Source organism: Euleptes europaea, chromosome 11, assembly GCF_029931775.1.
Source record: "Euleptes europaea isolate rEulEur1 chromosome 11, rEulEur1.hap1, whole genome shotgun sequence".
NCBI classification, from domain to species: domain Eukaryota; kingdom Metazoa; phylum Chordata; class Lepidosauria; order Squamata; family Sphaerodactylidae; genus Euleptes; species Euleptes europaea.
The window spans coordinates 6,715,091-6,737,228 of NC_079322.1; the positions used below are offsets into that span (position 1 = coordinate 6,715,091).

At 45.9% G+C, this 22,138-nt stretch overlaps 1 protein-coding gene across 1 annotated transcript in view; it reads left to right on the top strand.

Annotated features, from left to right (window-relative positions):
* The window catches only part of ANKRD17 (ankyrin repeat domain 17), a 117,469-nt gene that overhangs the window by 58,699 nt on the left and 36,632 nt on the right, over positions 1-22,138 (top strand). The window contains exons 25-28 of the mRNA XM_056857396.1: positions 127-298; positions 4,570-5,014; positions 9,499-9,654; positions 18,508-18,657. Of these exons, the coding sequence (XP_056713374.1) occupies positions 127-298; positions 4,570-5,014; positions 9,499-9,654; positions 18,508-18,657 (923 nt within the window). The remainder of the gene's footprint in view (positions 1-126; positions 299-4,569; positions 5,015-9,498; positions 9,655-18,507; positions 18,658-22,138) is intronic.

Consider the following 22,138-nt stretch of genomic DNA (forward strand, 5'->3'; position numbering starts at 1 on the left):
GGTTGTATTTTTCATAACTTCCAGCTAAGGAAAGTGGTTGGTCAGAAGCGATCTGTCAATTTGTTCATAGGAAACTGATTTTAAAAAACTGAATCTTTATCTCCATTGAATGGTCTTCATTTGCAGCTGCGGGAAGAAAGCAGGAGGCTGGCCCTGGCCACTAAAAGAGAGAAAAGGAGAGAGAAGAGGAGGAAGAAGAAGGAAGAGCAGAGGAGGAAGCTGGAAGAAATTGAGGCAAAAAACAAAGAAAACTGTGAATTACAGGCTGCTCCAGAAAAAGAAAAACAAAAAGCTGATGGTATTTTATTTTATATCCCACTTCAGCCCATGAGCTCAGAGCAGGTTGCAGATTCCCCCCCCCCACTCAGACACGTGGGCCTTCAAAGGGCTCTCTGTCAGTGGAATGGGTTGAGGATCAAAAAGTCCCCCAGCGACAGCGCTGTGAAGGGCAGCCTGGTGGGCCCCTTCCGGTGCGCCTGCCTCGAGGGCCCACAGCAGGCAGAGGGGGGGACACTTCTGGCTGAGACTGTTTCTGGAGGTTTGGGGAGGGGTCTGCGTGTGCTGCACAAGGATTCCTCCCTCATTGACCTTGTCAAAAAGGGACCTGCTGGATTTGACCCCAGCTCTGGCTAAAGCCACCACTCGGTTCTGAAGAGTAGCCAGCTGGCTGCCCCAGGCAAGCCCCTCAGCAGGCCATGAAGGCCGCCCCTCTGCGCCGCTGGGTCTTCCCCGGGCTCTGTGCTGTTTCTGACACTTATCTCAAATAGTTAATCACTGAAGAATGACAGAAAAATCTGTGGTGGGTAGGTACAGTTTGCATTAAGGGAAGCTGGGGAGTTTTGGTTAAGGATGGATTTTTGGGATTTTTTTCTTTGTAAAAATATTTTATTGACATGATAAACTTTGGGGATTGCAGAAACTGAGGAATAAGTCCTATTGAAGTGGGACTGAACTTCAAAGTCAACTGCACATGAATTAATACCTTAAAGATTGGTTTAACATAGCAAGCTCTCTATTATTATGTACATTTTTTTCTCTCTCTTCCTCCAAGGAGATCAGGGTGACATATATCACTTTATTTAGTTTATTTATTTATTTAGTTAGTTCATTTGTACCCCACCATTCTCCCCAGTGGGGACCCAAAACAACGTACATTATTTTCCTCTCCTACAAGTTTCCTCACAACAACCCTGTGAGGTAGGTTAGGCTGAGAGATTGACTGGCCCAAGGTCACCCAGCGAGCTTCCATGGCACATGTGCAAATTTGAACAAATCAAAGCAGGCCCCCCTACTCCCTTGGCCAGTTGAACCCCATTCCAAGAGACTTCAAATGAATTTGACCAAGTTAGTATTCTTGTGGTCACTCTGAGACTTGATCCAGGCACAGAGAACTAAGTACCTAGATCTGAATTGTTTTTCCCAGTATGTGCAGTCTCCTCAGGACTCGTAGGGGGAAATGTGTAACGCTAAGAGGAAGAGAAAAGGAGGCAAGGAGGAGTGGACTGTTCTCTCTCCATTCCTTGGGGTTTTGCTCCATCAAAGTTCACAACTTAGACAGAAGACTGTCTGATCGAATCCTCAGGAATGGTGAGGGTTCAGATTCTGAGACAGAACTGCAGGAACCCACTCATTCCTAACTATAATCAGTCCCTCTCCTGTTAGCCTATGATGAGTGAAGAATTGACATCAAAAGTTTTGTAAACTGAAAGCCAGTTGGTTATTTCTTCGCAATGAAGGATTTCACACCTGCACATTCAGAAACGAATAAAGCTAGCATTTTGGCATGAAGACATCCCCCTCAGGAATGCGACAAGGGGAGGAAGCGTCCTCATCACACTCTGTTCTCCTGTATGTGTCACAGCAACTGTGTCATTTGGGCACTTCTGGTGCTAGTATCTCTCTTTTCCCTGTACAGAATCACTTCATCGTTGTTACAGTGTTTTATAGCATAATTTGTTTCTTTGTAGGCTGTAGTTCAGTCATGTCCAAAGTCCGGCCCGGGGGCCAATTGTGGCCCCTGGGCCAGTTTAATACGGCCCCCAGCCTGTTTTGCAGAGAGAGAAAAGGGGGCTCGTGGGGACTGCGCCTGTGCTTTGCATCCCTGACCGAGGGGGCGACGCTTGGGCGGAGGGCTGCCTTGATTGGCTGTCTCAGCCCCACCCGCCGGAATGAAGGCCAGCGAGTCTGAAACCCTAGAGAGGCCACTTCCTTCTTACCCAGAGCCCGCGCTTGGGGACGCGGCCTTTGTTGTTCTGACTCATGGAAAAGCAGCATCAGCTCCTCCTGAGTGGGTCAAGGGGGATCCTGAGGATGGGTTGGGGGGGACTCAAGGGTGGGAAAGGTGGCGGGGGGGAAGGGAAATGCAAGGGAGGTCAGAGGCTGGCCCCAATTCGGGAGAGGAAAGACCCCCCCCACACACACACACACCGAAAAGCCTGGCAGTGGGGGAGGCTGCTCCGTCTGGCTCTCCTTTTTCCTCCTTCCTTTCTGCAGAAGGCTGGGGTGGGGGGGAGATGCAGCCCCTTCCCTGCATTGCGGAGGCCTTGCGAGGGATCCAGATTTGCAGGGTGGATGGGAGGGAGGAGGGGAGAGACTGGATGGGTCTTGAGTGGGGGGATTGTGAGTCAAGGAAAGGCAGGGGGAGAGGGGGCTAGATTTGGGGGCAGGAAATGTTTGGAGTCAGACCCCCCCCCCCAGCAGGTTCTCTCCAAGGCAAGTGGCTGCTTGGAAAGAAGGGATGGGGTGGGGGAAATAAATGACTCCTGGCATGTATCGTGTTTGGAAATGAGGCGCGTTCAGACGGGGCTGAGTCTGCAGAGGACACCTGTGTTCATTCCGGAGGTCAAAGCCCCGAGCAGAGAGCAAAGAGGTCAGAAGGAAAGAAGAAGAGAAGGGTTGGTTTTTATATGCCCACTTCCTTTACCACTTAAGGGTGGTTTACAATCACCCTCCCCTTCCCCTCCCCACAACAGATACCCTGTGAGGTAGGTAAGGCTAAGAGAGCTGTGACTAGCCCAAGGTCTCCCAGCTGGCTTCGTGTGTAGGAGCAGGAGAAACAAATCCAGTTCACCAGATTAGCTTCCGTCGCTCATGTGGAGGAGTGGGGAATCAAACCCAGGTCTCCAGATCAGACTCCACCGCTCCAAACCACCGCTCTTAACCACTACACCACGCTGGCTCTCATGGGGAGAAAAACTCCACATTCCTCCCTGCACGGGAGATGTCAGAGTGTTTGAATCTTGGACTCCATGAGAATGAAAACCAGCTTATTTCCTGGCTCAGATGAGGGGAGGACAGAATACCCCCAGCATGGTTGAAGGGAGAGTCGACAGTCCCAGAGAGGCACATGAGCGGGGGGTGGGGGGGGGTGGGAGAAAGAGTTCCTGCTCCCTCCCTACAGAAGGAAGGTTGGAGATTTAGAAGCTGGGGGGCGTCCGGTGAGCTTAAAGGGGTTTTGGGGAAAGGAAGGAATGTAGCCATGGTTTTTGTGGTGCAGTCTGTGGTTATGGGCAGAATAAGTATGCCGTTAGCAATAAACTTTGCATAAAATAGTTAATTTGCATTTAATTAATTTAATTAAGAATGTCAGGCAAAATGGTCGGCCCTCACGCATGTTCACTTCATCAAATCTGGCTCTCATTGAAAAAAGTTTGGACACCCCTGCTGTAGTTGATTTTGATTGTTTCTTGAGGGCAAAAAAAATCAAGAAGTGTCTGAAGTGTGATTTGAAGGGTGGCCTCTTGCCTGATCTGTTTAGGGGAAGCACACAGAATCAGCTATGAGATTCACTGTCTTCGCTTCAACAAATAGGCAAGAATCCAAAACCAAGAACAAAATCCACATAATACCTTTTATTAAGACCAACCATATTGACAAAACATTGTGCAACCTTTTGAGCTTACAAGAACTCTTCATCAGGTTGGAAGTTGCAAACTTTAAAAAGAGATGGGCAGACATCTCAGGCCTGATCTTGCGACCATCCTTCCCTTTATTGCTGAGGTGTTCAGCGCCCGGGTCTCTGGGAAGCTGCACTCAGTCCATGTCCTTCCCTTTTGATCTTTCATTGAAATACAGAAACCACCCAAGTGCATCCCAAAACCATCTAAGATCCCATGTGAGAAACTCAGTTCCCCTGCAGACTAAGGGCAATAGGAAACACTTCATGGTCTCTCACCACCGCCAGGGATCCTGTTTCATTCCCCCTCCACACACACTTTTAGCCATTCCTGGCCCCCCAGTGAATTGTGAACTCAGACCGCAGAGACTGGAAAGGGAGATCTGGAAGGTGAGGGAAATGGTACCTACATGAAAACCTGCTTTGAAAAGGTTACTGGGCAATAAAGTGGAAGTTAATGAACACCGTTGAGGCCAGGTGAGCTTCTGCCTGCCATGCAAGAGGCCCATGATGTCCTGCTGCTCCCATTGGAGAGAATAAACGAAGCAGGGGGTATTAGTGAAGTAAATAAATACATAGTAGGGCTCCAGTAAGATGATAAAAAGATAAGTAATTATAGGCCACTTATCATTTGCAAGAACAAACTGGAAATTCTCCTTTTGCTTTTGAATTAGGTGACACAGAGGTCTTGACGGAACCACCCAGTGCTACCACCACAACCACTATAGGAATATCTGCAACATGGACAACTTTGGCGAGTTCCCTCGGGAAAAGAAACTGCGCGGTCGCCACCAGCTCCAAGAGGAAAAGCAGGAAAAACAAAATTGCCCCCAGTAATGTTCAGATAATCTTTGATGATCAGCTCCCAATCTCATTTTCTCAGCCCAGGAAAATAAGTGGTGGATTTAAAAGCGGCAGCGCCAGTGAACGTGGTGACAGCGACAACATGAGGATTTCCAGCTCTAGCGATGAAAGCAGCAATAGTCACAGCAGCCACCAGAGGGACCAGTCTTCTTCCCCAGCCATTGCTCATGCTCAGAGCAGCAAGAAGCAGCCGTCGGTGCTGGTCACCTTCCCCAAAGAGGAGTGCAGAGCAGTTTCTGGCAAATCTTCCATCCAGTAAGCTGTTCAGTGTTCTCCCAAAGCTTCCGTCTCAGGGGTGGGATATAAAAGCTTGTGAGATGTCTGCTAGGCATTAATGGAGACTTTTCAGGGCCCTATTCTATTCCCTCCACACCCCCAGAATGACTAAGAGAGCCCTGCTTGTTTTCTTCTGTCTTCCGAGAGACCAGATCTCTATAGGAACAGGAAAGGGAGACTCCCAGTTTTGAGGAAGAGTGTAAAAGCAGCATTCTGTTATCATTATTTGTGCTTTTTAAAGTATTCGATGATTGCTAGGTACATTTTTAAACATTCAAGAAGTATACAAGCAACGTTTTGTCAAATAGAGATGTAATAAAATATTGTCGAAGGCTTTCACGGTCAGAGTTCATCAGTTCTTGTAGGTTATACCAAGACCACGGTCACACAGCCCGGATAACCTACAAGAGATGTAATATTTCAGGAAATCTGGAACTCATGATATTACAAGTTTTTTTTCCAGAAAAAAGGGGGAAATAGAAATATATGCTGCAATAGTTTCTTATCAGTCCTAAAATTTTACTCCACTAACAACGACAAAAAAGGATCATTTATAACTGAGTGCATAAAAATGAACTATTTGGCATCTTTATGAAATTTTAAATACAACCGCCTTAATTTTCTACAAGCATAATTGCAAATACAGATACAGCACGATGGAGTCTGCTGTACTCTCTTCTGTAGAACGCGTATCTTAGTTTTTACCATCTGAGAGTAGGGAAAAAATCAGACTTGGAAAAAGGAAACACAGTTTTTGTAGTAGAAAAAAGAGGTGCTTTATTTGGATGGCAATAGGGCTACCAACCTTTTTCATATTGAGTTAACTTTTAGAACACTGAACTATCCTGTGGTGTTTAATAGTTGTAGCATATTAATTGGGGGGAAAATAAGTCACATTTAAACAATATGTGATGCGATAGCTAAAAAGGCAAATGCGATTTTGGGCTGCATCAACAGATGCTTTGTTTGCCTTGTTTGGGCAATCCTTCCAGTTTCTGAAGGAAGCCTTTTCTTCTCTAATAGTTTCCTTCACTTTACCTGTTAGCCATGGTGGTGACTTCTTGGACTTAATACCACTTAATACCACCTTTCCTGACCTGGGGAATACAATCTAGCTGAGCCTCCAATATTGTGGACTTGAGTAGCCCCCCAAGCCTTTTCCAGATATGTAACCCTTCTAGCTGTTCTTTTCAACTTCCTTTCTACCAGTTTTCTCATTGTAGAGAAGTTCCCTCTTTTGAAGTCAAAGGTAATTGTGTGAGATTTCCCAGGCACTTTCCCACATACATATAAATTAAATTTGATACCATTGTGGTTACTATTGTCAACTGGCTCGACTACATCCACATCCCACACTAAGTTGCTGGCAGTACCACAGACTATTAAGTCCAAGATCCCCTCCCCTCTGGTTGGTTCCATGACCAACTGTTAAAGGGCACAGTCATTGAGGATGTCTAAAAATTTTAGTCTGTGGTGCTTCCAGTGACTTCGTGCGGGAGGTTGAGAACCACTGTTTTAGAGTTTTTTGAAAGTGTCTGTAAGCAGGTGGACAGAAATGAGTGTGTAGATTGTGTATTTGGATTTTCAAAAGGCTTTTGACAAAGTCCCCCACCAAAGACTGCTAAGCAAACTTCATAGTCATGGGATAAGGGAATTGAGAGCTGGCTGGAAAATAGGAAGCAGAGAGTAGGAATCAATGGTCAGTTCTCACAATGGAGGGATGTGAGCAGGGGGGTCCCTCAGGGATCTGTGTTGGGACTGGTCCTTTTCAACCTGTTCATTAGTGACCTGGAGTTGGGGGTGAACAGCAAGGTGGCCAAGTTTGCAGATGACTCCAAATTATTTACAGTGGTTAAAAAAAAATCACACTGTGAAGAGCTCCAAAAGGATCTCTACAAAGGAAATGCAAGCAGATAATTAGAGGTGCAAAAAAAGATTTTGAGGGGCTTATTGCTAAACACATCAAAACAAACAATAAGAAATTCTTTAAGTATATTAGGAGTAGGAAACCAGCTAGGGAAGCGGTTGGACCATTGGATGACAATGGATAAAGCGATTGCTGAAAAACTAAATGAATTCTTCTCATCTGTCTTCACTGTTGAAGATACAGGGCAGATTCCTTCTCCTGAACAGAGATTTTGGAGAGGGGAAAATGAGGAACTGAGGCAAATAGTGGTAACAAGGCAGGAAGTCCTAGAACGTCTAGACAAACTGCAAACTAACAAGTCACAGGGACCAGACGGTATTCATCCTAGAGTTCTTCAAGAACTCAGATGGGAACTTGCTGAACTTCTAACAAATATATGTAATATGTCCCTTCGATCAGCCTCTGTACCAGAGGACTGGAGAATGGCCAATGTAACACCCATTTATAAAAAAGGTTCCAGGGGGGAACCAGAAAATTACAGGCCAGTTAGCTTAACGTCTGTTCCGGGTAAATTGGTGGAAAGCATTATTAAAGATAGAATTGTCAAGCATATAGAAGGGCAAGGTCTGCTGGGCAAAACCCAACATGGCTTCTGTAAGGGTAGGTCCTCTCTCACTAACCTATTAGAGTTTTTTGATAGCGTCAATAAGCATGTGGACAGGAATGAGCCTGTGGATATTGTGTGTTTGGATTTCCAAAAAGCTTTTGACAAAGTCCCCCACCAAAGACTGCTAAGCAAACTTCATAGTCACGGGATAAGAGGACAAGTCCTCTTATGGATTGAGAGCTGGCTGAAAAATAGGAAGCAGAGAGTAGGAATCAATGGTCAGTTCTCACAATGGCGGGATGTGAGCAGTGGGGTGCCTCAGGGATCTGTGTTGGGACCGGTGCTTTTCAACCTGTTCATCAATGACCTGGAGTTGGGGTTAAACAGTGAAGTAGCCAAGTTTGCAGATGACACCAAATTATTTAGGGTGGTTAAAACAAAATCGGACTGTGAAGAGCTCCAGAAGGATCTCTGCGTACTGGAAGAATGGGCATTAAAATGGCAAATGAGATTCAATGTGAGCAAGTGTAAAGTGATGCATATTGGGGCAAAAAATCCCAACTTCACATGTACACTGATGGGATCTGTGCTGGCAGCGACAGACCAAGAAAGGGATCTTGGGGTGGTAGTGGATAGCTCAATGAAGATGTCAACCCAGTGTGTGGCTGCTGTAAAAAAGGCAAATTCCATGCTGGCCATAATTAGACGAGGAATAGAGAATAAAACTGCTGATATCATACTGCCCTTGTACAAATCTATGGTGAGACCATAGTTGGAATACTGAGTACAGTTCTGGTCACCACACCTAAAAAAGGATATTACTTGAGAAGGTGCAGAAAAGAGCAACCAAAATGATTAAGGGAATAGAGCAACTGTCCTATGGGGAGCGGTTAGGACGCTTAGGGCTGTTTAGCTTGGAAAGAAGGCAGCTAAGGGGAGACATGATAGAAGTCTATAAAATTATGCAGAGAGAGAGTGGACAGGGAGAAGTTTTTCTCCCTCTCCCATAACACTAGAACACGGGGTCATCTGCTAAAGCTGGAGAGCGAGAGATTCAAAACACATAGTTAAATTGTGGAAATCCCTGCCCCAGGATGTGGTGATGGCTGCCAGCTTGGAGGGCTTAAAGAGGGGAGTGGACATATTCATAGAGGAGAGGGGTATTCATGGTTATTAGTTAGAATGGATACTGGTCATGCTGCATACCTATTCTCAGAGGAGCATGCCTATTATTTTGGGTGCGATGGAACACAGGCAGGATGGTGCTGCTGCAGTCGTCTTGTTTGTGGCTTCCTAAAGGCACCTGGTTGGCCACTGTGTGGACAGACTGCTGGACAGGCTGAAAACCTCCAGACTAACAAAGACTACAGTCCACAATAGCCATGCGGATTAGCTTTGGATTCCACATGTTAACAGATCACTTCAGGATACAATGGTTCCACATTAACATACCACACCCTCATTAGCACATTATCTTGATACTTACAGGACAATGATTAGCTCATTACCTTTAATACTTTGCAGGACAATGACTCAGCTCAAACCCAACCCCCTTCTGACTATATATTACTCTTCCTACACACTTGATACTGAGACACTGTTACTCTTCTGAAGATGCCTGCCACAGCTGCTGGCGAAACGTCAGGAAAGAAAATACCAAGACCACGGTCACACAGACCGGATAGCCTACAAGGGGACTTCATGGGAGTGTTTTTCAGTGGTACCATGAATTTCCTTTTTTTTTTTTTTTTTCATTTGGACAAAAAGGCGGGGGAACTGAGGGGGGTGGTGGGAATTTTTCTGGCTCTTTTTTCCTGTGCCTTTATGTATTCCATGTTTAGGGTTTTCTTCTACATGACAAAAAATTATATTATGTTGGAGTGTGTATTGAAGGGCTGAAGAGAAAGAAATGCTTGCATTTTAAAGAAAACAACAACAAAAATGGTTCTTTATAGGCTAAACTAACACCTTTTTGTGTTCTTGTAAAAGGTTGTCAGAGGTTATGAGTGAAGTAACTGGTAATTCCTTATCTACTCGCACAAAATCTGGCCCCTCGCCACTCTCCTCTCCGAATGGAAAATTATCCTTAGCCAGCCCTAAGCGTGGTCAGAAGAGGGAAGAAGGATGGAAAGAGGTCGTCAGAAGGCAAGTCAGCTCTGCTCTGGTGATAATTGCTAGTTTGTTTCTGTGGCTATGTTTTACTAATACTTAATTACACTTTCATCTACGGTTTCGTGCAGCCCCACATTGGGGACTCCGTGTGAACGCAGGCCTGCCACCGGATACGACTTTTTAGTTCCTAAACACCAGGGGGCCCTGTCTTCCCGACGCGCAGAACGGCTTCCCGCCCAAACTGTCACGCGCCTAGGAAGACGTGCCCCCTGCCTCCCAGTTCATTCTTTGCCGCCGCTGAGATCGGACGTCTTTGCTCTTTGCTCCTTTTCGTTGCGTCGTTGTTTTCTGCTTCGACCATGAGTTTAGTCAGCCTTGGCTCATCTAACTCTTACCGCTGCTAGAGTCCCCATCTGTGGAGCGACTCTGCCTTCTAAATGGCATCTAAGCCCCTATTTAAGAAGTGCTCAAGTTGCGGCACCAAAATGCCCCGATCTGATGAGCACGATGCCTGTGTAGTCCGCCTGGGCGAGACACACAATGTCTCCGCTTGCTGTGTGTGCCAGAAGTTTACTAACAAGGCAAGATTGGACAGAGACTCCAGACTAAAGGCTGCCTTGTGGAAGAAGATGCTGTCTTCCACCGGTCCTCTCCCGGGCTCTGAGACCCTGACTAGACCTTCTATTTCCAAGGGTGGCTAAACTTCGGTTTCAACCACAGTTCCACCGTTGGTTCCAATCTCGGTTCCGACCTCGGGTCCAGCCCCTTCCGCGACTCAGCCCTCCTCCACGCCTGAGCCCTCTCTACCTTCAGGTTCAGACAAGACTGCCTCCTCCTCTAAAGCTTCGCGTAAATGTCACTTTGCTGACAAGAAGCAATTGGCTTCCGAGCCAGTTCCTAAGAAGCACAAGCAAAAGCTTAAGCATTTAGAACCATCTAAGCCGCGATTGGACAAGGGGAAGGCACCTAGCCCTCCCAGGACTCTGTCTAGGGATTCCGTTTCTCTGGCTCCCTCCTTTTCTGTTATGGACTTTGACCCTCAGTTCATGGCTCAGTTTAGCCCGGAACCGGTTTTTGGCATGCAGGAATTCCCTACATGGAACCAGCCTGTTGGTCCTCCTCCTCCGTTCCTCGCCCCGGACCTTTACCAGGATTGGGTTGAGTTCTGTCGCTCACGACAGTTGGATATGTTGGGCAGACGCCCTTTTCAGACTCCCGCACAACCATATGTGGCTCCCTGTACCTCCTTCGGCCCCAGGCTGCCTGCCCCTTCACCATTGGTTCCATCACCGTCGGTTCCATCACCGTCGGTTCTGTCTGGATCCGAGCATGGGGAAGAAAAACCTGACCCCTCTCAGGAAGGTTCTGAATACAGATCTGATCTTGCCCCTGAGGATAAAGTGTCTGGCTCTGGAACCAACTCCACCTCCGAGGATGCCAGGCTCCATGCTGAACAGATGCTACGCATCGCCCAGGCCCTGGACCTTGAGGTCTCAGCATCTCAGGAGAGACCTCAGTACAAAATACTGAGCCGTTTGTATCTGGATACTCCTGCATTTGTATCCTTCCCACTGTTGGATGGCCTCTCAGATCTTGCAGTACCCATTTGGAAGAAACTGGCATCTGCCGCAGCAACTTCCAAGAGGCTTGAGAATCTTTACTGCTTTAAGCAGGATTCCGCGGAGTTTTTAGCTACACACCCTTCTCCATCCTCCATTGTTTCGACTGAAATGCAGTCTCGCCAAAGATTTGGGAAGCATTCGACTCCAGCGGATAAGGAGAACCGGCGCATTGACACTCTGGGCCGCAAGGTTTACTCGTCCTCATCCTTGAGTTACAGAATATCTAACTACCAAGTGATCATGGCTGGTTACCAGCTCCACCTGTGGTAGAAGGTCGGCCCCCTCCTTGACCCTTTCACTGAAGAGTCCAGGGTTCAGCTTCAGCAGATCCAAGCTGAAGCCCTCCGTGTTTCCAAACAAGAAATCGCTGTGGGTAAACATGCGGCCGAGACAGCAGCAAGGTGCCTTGCTACCTCTGTCACCATTAGACGCCATTCATGGCTTAGGAACACAGCCCTCTCTGTGGACCTGCGGGCTCAAGTTGAGGACTTACCCTTTGAGGGATCTACCTTGTTCTCCTCTAATACCACCGAGTTTGTCACAGAGGTGAAAAAGGATAAGCAGACAGCGAAGTCCCTTGGGGTTCTTCCTGCCCAGCAACAACAACAGCAACTTTCTCTGCTTCTTTCCTTAATTGCCCTGAAGCCTTTTCATTAGCCCGCCACCCCCTTCCCTGCAAGGATACAGGTATTAGTGTAGCCACCCCGGGCAGAAGCTTCTAGTCTCTCAGCTCAGATGACCGCTGGTCTGAGAGAATAAAAGCCAGAACCAAACTGCCAAAAGGCAGGGAGTTGACGGAAGATGGCTTAGGCTGTCTTACCTCACTCTCTCTACATCTCTAAAGATGTAAAACTTGGAAAGAAATGTTGGTAGAGGACAGTGCTGGTTGTCTGGCTGTCAGCTTTCTCTGTCTCTTGCGTGAGAGAGAGTAACTGGAGGACAGCTTAAGCTGTCTGGCCTTGCTCTCTCCATCTTGAGAGATGTAAAACCTAAGAAGATTGAAGGGAGATAACTCTGGTTGTCAGGCTTCACTCTCTTACCATCTCTTGCATACAGATTTACAATCTTCTTGCCTAAAGCTAGAAATCCCTTTTGAAAGGGAATTCAGTTCAGCAATTCTAGTTCTCATAAAGGCTAGAATCTGAAGTGAAATGCTGGCAGGCTGCTCCTTGACAAAGATGGAGACCTTAGAACTCCTAGCACTCTACCTTGGAGATGGGAGTCTAAGTGTATTGGATCTTCACCATATTTGGTATATTGAGCCTCAAATGATCCTAGCAAGGATTAATGGAACCTCAAAGAAGATCTGTCTGATCCTATTCTGGCTTTCCAAATGCTGGCAAGCATGAGGATTGTATATCCTATATAGATCCTATATAGATAATTCCCTGGACCTGTTCAGAAGTTTTTTCTAAATAACAGAAGGGCTTCAGAACTTTCTCAGGGTAAGACGCCAGAGATATTCCTGAAAAGAAAGGAAGATCTCTGTTTTCTGTGGTAATGCACAAGGCACATATAAAGCAGTGCTTACATAAAACATATACAGAACCTATTAGGCTTATTTATGGAGACTCTTAACCAAGTAAACATATTCTGTGAGACTGGCAAAGCCAGAGAATAACTGAGTCTTCCATAGAACATTAATACAGCCTTAAGCTTACACATAATGAATTATACATAACACATAAGCTCTGCATTGCTGACTGTTAAGATACACACATACTTTCAGCATGTATGTAGCATTCCTGATCTTAACAATGATCAGAAGTCCATAAACATAGAATAGATTAAATACAAAGCTTATGGTATTCTATCCTCTACACACAGCATTGGGTAAAGCTAACACATACTGAAACATATAAATATCCTGAACATAAATTCAGTTCCCTTGAAGTTAAGATGATTTACAAATGACATGGCAAAATAAAAGCATGTCTTTTGTCCTGAAATATTGCTATAATATCTGAAATGATTTTAAGATGTTTTTACTAATCATATCTTCCCTCCCATTATATTAATCATATTTTGATAGGGATTCTGTAATGATTATACACTAACCATGATTTTACAAGATTCTGTAACTGTAGTATTCTAAATGAATCTAGAGATACAAGTTGAAAGGTTTAAACTCTCATAGAGAGAAGTATTATGAAACATAGAAAGTGCTTATAAAGATTGTTTGAAACTGCTTGCGTATATCATAATGTATTTTATGACATGTTTTGAGAGTGTGTAAATATTCACATGCATATATATATATTATGTGAAATAAATGTTATTTAAAGGAAGTTCATTGTTTATAAATTTTCTGGCACACTTCAATAGAAAGCCTACAGTAGTAGGAATTACCATTGACTCCTGTCTGTGAGGTCTCGCTGAATAAGATAACTTCACTTCAGGTCCAGCCTGTCAGTAAATTGGAAATGCCAGTGGAAACGCCACTGCTTTTCACCTGAAACAAACATCGTAATATTTACCCGCTCCCTCTCGGATAGCTGAACCTCCCACCAGCATCGCCTCCATCTTGTCTGGATTAAATTTCAGGTGTTCACCCTTTTCCATTTAACCATGACCTCAAGGCAGAGATTGCTACTCCTGGATGGTGTGTTAACAAAACAAAAAATTAGAGTGAAATATCATCAGCACATTGATGACACCCAACTCCAAAGCTACACATGGGTTTTCTGAGGTACTTCATCTAAATAATACTGGAGAAATTTCCACTCTATGAAATACTCCATAAAGGAAGTTGCAGCTGAATGATTCTGCATCTCCATTGGTAACTGTTTTGGGTCATCCCTAGCAGCAAAGATCTGCACTATTGGAAAGCTACCCTGAAGACTCCAGGCAGTCTAAAATAATGGTACTATTAAACATTTTCAAAGCCTCTAGGAGCTTCAGTGAGACTAACACAGAAGTATTCCCTTGTCAGTATGTAGGCAGTTGTTATCTACTAGGGCTACCAAAGCAGTCTGAAGACTGATTATTCTGGGGTAGTTTTCAGGAAGACCTATAGTTACACTCACTGCATCAACTTGTCCTCAGAGTGAAAATTTGCCAAACATTCAAAGTTAACCAAGTCGTTATCTAATTTATTGTATCTTCAATAAAGGACAAACAACACCCTTTACCCTCGCTCAAGAATGGGTCACCAGATATCTCAATTTCCGCTGGCGAACTTTAACTAGCTATTAAGGGCAAGGGGCCAGTTTGCATGGAGTATGACTCCACGTAGCCTTTCCACTTCAGTCAGGGTAAACAGCCTAAAACTATCCAAAAACTGCAAAAGATTACATCTGACACTACCAATCTCTAATCTATGTAAAATCCCCAGCAAACCAGATGTGAGCAATTTGATCAGCAAAAAAAATCGAGCTCTGGTGTACACCAGGCAACATATGGCCCATCCTCTGGTGAGAGAGGCTTAGGATCTAATGAGCCAATCAAAAAAGCTACCTTGGGCATGATTTTCTGCTGTTGCAACCGCAGTAAAAAGATGGTGAAAAGACTTGGTAGAGGGGAAAAAATGTAATCGGTTATTACTGCCACCATTTATGCCAGCAAATGATCTTTGTGGCATGTGTAGTTGGAGTTGGCACAGGACCTCTGCCGCCATCACTCTAGACATCACCCAGCCCATAATTTCCAGCTCCTCAGCTTGCAGAGGAGCATGGAGTCAGTGTAGTTGGAGGACTGACTGTTGATGGCTGCAGCCCATCCCAAGAAAGGGTAGGAGCCCCTTGTTTATTTTCCTGGTGAAAATTAGTGAGTTAGTCTTTGTTCATGCAATCTAAATCGATTTGTTTTTAAAGAGAAATGAATACAAGCACTCACTTCGAAGTGAGCGAAGAACATGGTCCTATATAGGTGCCTTCTTTTTCCCATCTGCCGACAATGTTTATAAGTTTGTTTTTATATATATATAAACTTACCCACACACACACACACACACACACAGGTCTAGATCAGAGAACTACCATAAGTGCTTTGTTTCAGCCAAAGGGCCTGGTACTTTTCAATATTTTTATAAATGATCTGGATGAGAGTGTTGAGGGGCAGCTCATAAAATTTGCAGATGACACCAAATTGGGAGGAGCAGCGAACACACACCAGAAGATAGAGATAGAATTCAACGAGATCTGAACAAGTTGGAAAAGTGGGTGGATGTGAACAGGATACAAGGATAAGTGCCAAGTTCTACATCTGGGTAACAAGAAGCAGCACACATACTGGATGGGGGATACACTTCTGGGTAGCAGTGTGTGTGAACAGGATCTTGGGGTACAGGTGGACCATAAGTTAAATATGAGCAGCCAGGGTGATGCAGCAATAAAAAAGGTGAATGTGGTTTTGGGATGTGTCATCAGGGGCATAACATCCAAATCGCAAGACGTCATAATCCCGCTGTACACTGCATTGGTCAGGCTGCACCAAGAGTGTTGTGTGCAGTTTTGGAGGCCTCACTTCAAAAAGGGAGGGACTGTGGCTCAGTGGTAGAGCATCTGCTTGGCATGCAGAAGGTCCTGGGTTCAATGCCCGGCATCTCCAGTTAAAGGGACTAGGCAAGTAGGTGATGTGAAAGACCTCAGCCTGAGACCCTGGAGAGCCGTAGCTGGTCTGAGTAGACAATACTGACTTTGATGGACCAAGGTCTGATTCAGTATAAAGCAGCTTCATGTGTTCATGCGTTCAAGGATGTGGACAGAATAGAGTGGGTGCAGAGGAGAGTGACGAGGATGATCAGGGGCCTGGAGACCAAGCCCTACGAGGAAAGGCTGAGGGATTTTGGAGTGTTCAGTCTGGAGAAGAGGAGGTTGAGAGGGGACATGATTGCTCTCTTGAAGTATCTGAAGGGCTGTCACTTAGAGGAGTGCAGAGAGCTGTACTTGTTGGCTGCAGAGGACAGGACTTGCAATAATGGGTTTAAATTATGGATGGAAAGGGACTGGCTAGATATTAAGAATTTTTTTTAATAATAGGAGTTGTTCAGCAGTGGAATCAGCTACCGAGGGAGGTGGTAAGCTCCCCCTCACTGGCAATCTTTAAGCAGAGGCTGGACAAACACTTGTCAGGGATGCTCTAGGCTGATCCTGCATGAAGCAGGGGGCCTGTATGGCCCCTTCCAACTCTATGATTATATAAAGCGGGTTCTCAACAAGGGGGGAAATTTTCCTGGGGGGGAATTTTAGGGTTTTAGGGGGGAAATTGGGACCACTATTAAGCAAAGTGTGATATCCTGTAGATTATGTACAATCTGTAAAAATGTAGTTTGTTTTTAATTTAATCTGTGACATTCAATGAAGTTTATTCAATAAAGTTTATAGAATTCATTACTGAGAGGGACATTCCCTGATTTGGTTCGCTGATGGTTTGATCCAGTTCTCTTCTGAGTATCAAAGAGTAGTAAGTTCACTGTGCTGTTTATTTCTTTCATCGTTGATGCTTCTGTCCTCAATTAGATCTTTCCACTTTCTTTCATTGTGTTTCATTTATACAGCCCATTCCTGAGCTGTTGGCAGCCGGGGACAGTGTGGATGAGGCACTGCTGCAACGTCTCCTAAGCCATTCCACGGCTGCTGACAGCTCAAAAAAATCCTACAAAAGTCTTTTTTCTTTTTAAATGGGGCTTTTCGCCCCATTGAGAATTGTGAGGCTGTGCCAGGAAAAAGCTAGTGCAGCCTCGCTCTTCTCCCCAACGGCATACCCGGGGTGAAAGGGGACAGGAGGCTGCCTACAGGCAGTTCTGCCCCAGGAACGCCCCCCCTAAACGCCGGAATGCCACCGTGGGCCTTTACGCTGGTCCTGGGGTGGCCCATCCTGGCCGGCACACGTAATGCTGATGCCTGCCCGAACACCAGCACTGCCCCTTCCTGGCCTTCTGAGGACTTTTGTCCTCAGAAGTCAGGAATGGGCTGATATTGCCTTTTTTTGGTTAATTCGTTATTCTATTTTTCATTTCCTTACATTTTTGTGTGGTTTGTGTAATTGACTGTAATCTTCATAGAGTAAAATAAACTACATTACCCTGGAATTCTGTTGAACTTTTTGTTCATTGAAGTATGCTTCAGTAACTTTAGTCTGTTAAGTGATTAGTTATGAATACTAAAAAAACTAATTTTATTCAAGTTTTAAAATCTATCAACATTTTCTATTGCTATTCAATTTGTAAAACTCTACTATAAAAATAATCCAAATAAATGTATATGTACCAATATAGAAAAAAATAAAAGATTTTTCAATATTATATGCATATTATTTTGAATGCACCTTTTGAGTTAGACTATCTTGAAAAGGGGGGAATTATATTCTGAACAATGGTGAAAGGGGGGAATGGAGCAAAAAAGGTTGAGAACCACTGCTAGAAAGCTTCCCACTATCTGGCTATGGCATCTCCTTTTCCTATATAATATATTAGCTTGGTGTACTCTTCCGGGTGGTGAGTGCTTTGGAGTATACAAATTGACTTCCTCCTTATTTGTTGCTCTCTGGTGGTCCAGACCATGAGGTACTCGCCTCTCTGTCCACCAGAGGCAGGTTGTCTTTTTGAGAAGGACTGGCCGCAGCTAGTCATAGGGGGGGAGGTTGGACCGCCAAGGGGCTGCCGTCACGTCTAGCTTGGCTCTGAGATTGCTGGCTCAAGGAGGCAGCAGGGACATGCCTCCTAGCCCAGGCGTAGTCAGTTTTTCTTCTCCTAGTGGATGGAGGCATCCCACAGTCTGGTTCACTCTTAGGCAAACAAAAAGAATTCTCCAGGTAAGCAATTTCCCCATTCTAACATCACTGCTACTTACATGATTAAAGCCAACCACCCTGCTTCTGTGATGAGAGATGTGAGCTCCAGGCTTGGGAGCACAGCTGGCTCCAAGGTTAAGTTGCTCAGAAGTTTGTTAGGACTCCTTGCGCTCCGTTTGCGTGATAACTGTAATCTACCATGGGAACCAGGCTTGGCCTGGTATCCAACTGTGCCTTTATGATGTATATGTTCCAACCTGCCCGCTTCCCCCCCCCCCATTAGAGTCCTCGTACCTTTTCCTGTAAGTTGCTGCGATACACCTTATGCTTCCCAAATAAACTGCTTCTTAGATGACTCTGTCTGGACGTCTGGTGATTGGGATTCAACAGGTGAACTCAGACCTTACACTTTTGTGTCAGAAAATGGAATTTCCAGAAAAGCTAAAGTCTGGCACATCTTAATTGCACCCACGCACTGCTTTCTACTAATTCCTGTTCATTAAAAACGATTTGTCTTTCATACTTTTCTTAGATCAAAGAAGGTTTCGGTTCCATCAACTGTTATTTCCAGAGTAATTGGAAGAGGTGGTTGTAACATCAACGCTATCCGAGAATTTACTGGAGCACACATAGACATTGATAAGCAGAAAGACAAAACTGGGGACAGAATAATAACAATAAGGTAAATACTTATTTAGACGCTGCTAACTTTAATTGTTTTGTAAGACCAAATTGTATGAATTTTCTTGAAAAGCTTCAGCATCTAGAAAACCAAACAAAATCCAAATGGTTTTCCTCTAAGCAGTTGAGCATACAGATCAGACTTTAAATCAGTTGCTGCTATTACTTGTGCCCATTGCAAGAACAGTGTGGGGGAAACAAGCACACTGAAACAACAAAGCATGATTAATAACAGGCCACAGCTTTTATTAAAGTGCAGGCTTTTCCTGCAGTCTGAACTGCTGGTCAGCAGGATAAACTTTCCCAACTGTTGGGAAAACAGTGGGAGAAAGCCAGATGCACTCGGGTCTCATTCCTTTAGCCAGCTGCTCTGTGCCAGGATATTTGGGGAGGAGAACTATCCCTGGACAGTCCCGGACAGGGCTGTGTGGAACATCTCCCCACACGTCCCCTTCCAACACCCATCATCTCCACAGCCAGTCTGCATTCTCTCTGTTAGCATGCAGTCATGTTGCAGAGCCAGGGAGGAATGTCTTCATTCAGTGCACTCTGTAATGACCGGCAAAGAAACCTGAGGCAGTGACAGAAATGCCAGGCCTACATAATTAACAGTGTGGGTGATCAGTGGGAGTGTAAATCACCTTAGACTTCCATCTCCTCATAGAGGTGGTTTGGTTATCTGGGAAGTCTCAAACTGCTGCCATAATGCTTTGGCCCCAGGAAATGCTGAATAAAGGCCTTGGGGGTGGACCACTGCCAACAAATCTGATCATCTAGGAAGCCACTGAATGCCAGAAAAGTGGCCAGTTCATTCTGTTGTTGGGGGCAAATAAATTCAGTACTCACTGGCACCAGGAGATAGATAGTAGGAACCTCTTGGCCTATATGCCAAACAGTGCTTCTGCAATGTGGGTGTCCGTAGCCAGGACGTTGCATGCAGAAAAACTGATGTTAGAAGACTTGCCTATCAAGCTATGATTAATGTGTTCTCTTACTGTGCCCTGAAGAGGGGCTCCTGATATTTAATACTGCAGCCAAGAACTTGAACGAGTTTGTTCTTTTCCTTTCCTTTCCTTTCCTTTCATGATACGGGTTTATTGGCCAAAGCCTTAAGTCTAACCATACTAATATACAATTATAATTAATATATAATTAAGTCTAACCACACATACCTACATATATACATTTTGATCTCTCTTTTCCCTTCTAAGTACATCCTAATTATTAAAATTTTACATTATTAAAATTTTAAATTATTTTTTAAAAAAGATTGTGCTGAATTACTAAAAGATAAGAGGCTAAGGATTTAGTAACATTCAGATCCTTATCCCACAGAAGAAAGGAAAAAACTTTGATCATTGCTCATAAACTCATCCTTCTCCAACGAGTTTATCCCTCTCTCTCTGTCGTCACCAAATAAAGGACATTCAAGGACGAAGTGAGCCAAGGCACCCATCTCCCCCGTGTTATAAAAGCATTCTGGGAAAGTTCAGGCGACGGTATGGCATTCAATCTGGCAGTCCAAAAAATTTACAGTATCAAGGAATAGTCAGAGGTTTTAAGTATGCTGGGAGGGTCACCGGAGGTTTTAATCCAGGGATGGGGAACCTCAGGCCCGGGGGCCGTATGCTGCCCTCGAGGACATTTTTTGTGGCCCTCGGGAGCTCCGGGCCCCCGCCACAGAGGCACAGCACAGGGCGACCCTCCCTGAGGGTGTTCCTGGGGCCACAGCTTGCAGGGGCGCTGCGGCACCCTTTGGACCTCTTCTCGCCGACTGACGGCTGTTGGTCGGCGAGAGAAGGGGGAGGGACGCTTCCAAGGCTGCCCCCTATAGCCGCACCGTGTAGGAATGCCGGGGCACACTGTAAGCCCCTCTTGCTGCCTGTTGGCTGTGGAGCAGCGAGAGGGAGGGGGGGGAAAGAGGCCCGCAGCTCCTGGCGGCAGAGCATGCACGCAGGAGTCGATCGGGCTTCGGGGGGCCTTTTGTGGACTCTGGGGGGAAGGGCATGGAGCCTGGGGCCCGGTCGCGTGGGGCCGGCGGGTGTCTGTGTGTGGGGGGGAAGGCTTTTCTCTCTCCCTCTCTTTCTGTCTCTTTCTTTGTCTGTCTCCCTCCATCCTTTTCTTTCTCCCCCACTTTCCATTTCTTTCTCCCTCTCTCCCTTTTCCTCTTTCTCTGTTCTCTTCTCTGAGGCTCAGAGGACATCTTATGAGCGGGTGTTTCCGTTCCTATTCTCAGGGATAGGCAGGTTCTTATGATTTTTTCAACTTCCTGTCCCGCACCGGAAACGCCCTCCCAGTTCTATTCCTGCAGAGGAAAGAGCAGCTTCGAAGCGCGCTCCGTAGCTATCTTCGATTTAAAAGACCCTTTTTTCTACTAATTACTACTTCTACAGCTTTCCTCTCCCCCCCCCCTTTCCTTCTTCCATCTTGGTCAGTTTTGGTCCCGTCTTCCTCGTCGTCTCCGCCTAGTTTGCCTTCCCTCCCGTGCCTTTCCATTTGTTCCCCTCACCCAGAAAATGGCGGCAAGCGAGGAGTTCTCCGGAGAGGAGCTCCTGTCGGGAGACGAGGCAGTTTCTACGGAGCTCTTGCCTTCCCGCCGAAATAAACCGGCAGGGGCGAGCGATGGAAAAACGCGGTGGGGGACCACGGCGGCGGCGACTAATGCAGTGGCTCAGCCAAAAAGAAAGCACCTCGAGGCCGTGGACAAAAATGGCGCGAAGCCCAGACAAAATGGCCGCCGAACTTCCCCGTTCGTCCCTGGTAGGTGACGAGGGTGAAGGAGATCAGCCACTCCGTAATGTCGGCTCCTCTGGCAGCACTACTACGGACGTCGGAGCCGGTATAGTGCACCCTCCTCTTTCTAATTTTTCAGCGGGGGGGGGGCAAGCGAGCAGGGGATGTTAGAACTAATGCGCAGGGTATTAAGAGAGGAATTCGCTCTTCTGGGGGTAATATCTTCCAGGGGCCCCTCCAGTTCTAGAGCCTCTTCCCCCTCCAGAAGTTCAGTTCGCCTAGAACCGGCAGTTCAGGGACCCAGCTCTGCCTTGCAATCTGGGGCAGCTGGTAGGTCCCGACCACCCCACCTGGAAAAAGTCACTGAACAGTATTTCTCCTCTGGGGTAGAGGAGGAAAGAGAGGAAGGGGAGTTCTCCTCTGGAGACGAGAAAGAAGGGGGGGAGACAACCCAGGAATCTCACCCACGATTGTTTGCTGGGGAAGATTATCAGCATTTTCTATGCAAAGTTATGTCAGCCCTTGATCTTCATGGGGACGAAGACACAGAGGCTATTAAGACCAAGGCTAAGTTCAGGGACTCAAAGGAGTTTTTTACTCGGCTGCAAACTAAGGCATATTCAGTTCCCTTTCCTGAATACTTTGAAGACCTAGTTAGGTCAGAGTGGCAAAAACCTATGTCTAGCAAGCAGGTGTCATCCTCCATTAAGAAGGTATATACATTGGAACCCAGGGCCATGACTCTCCTG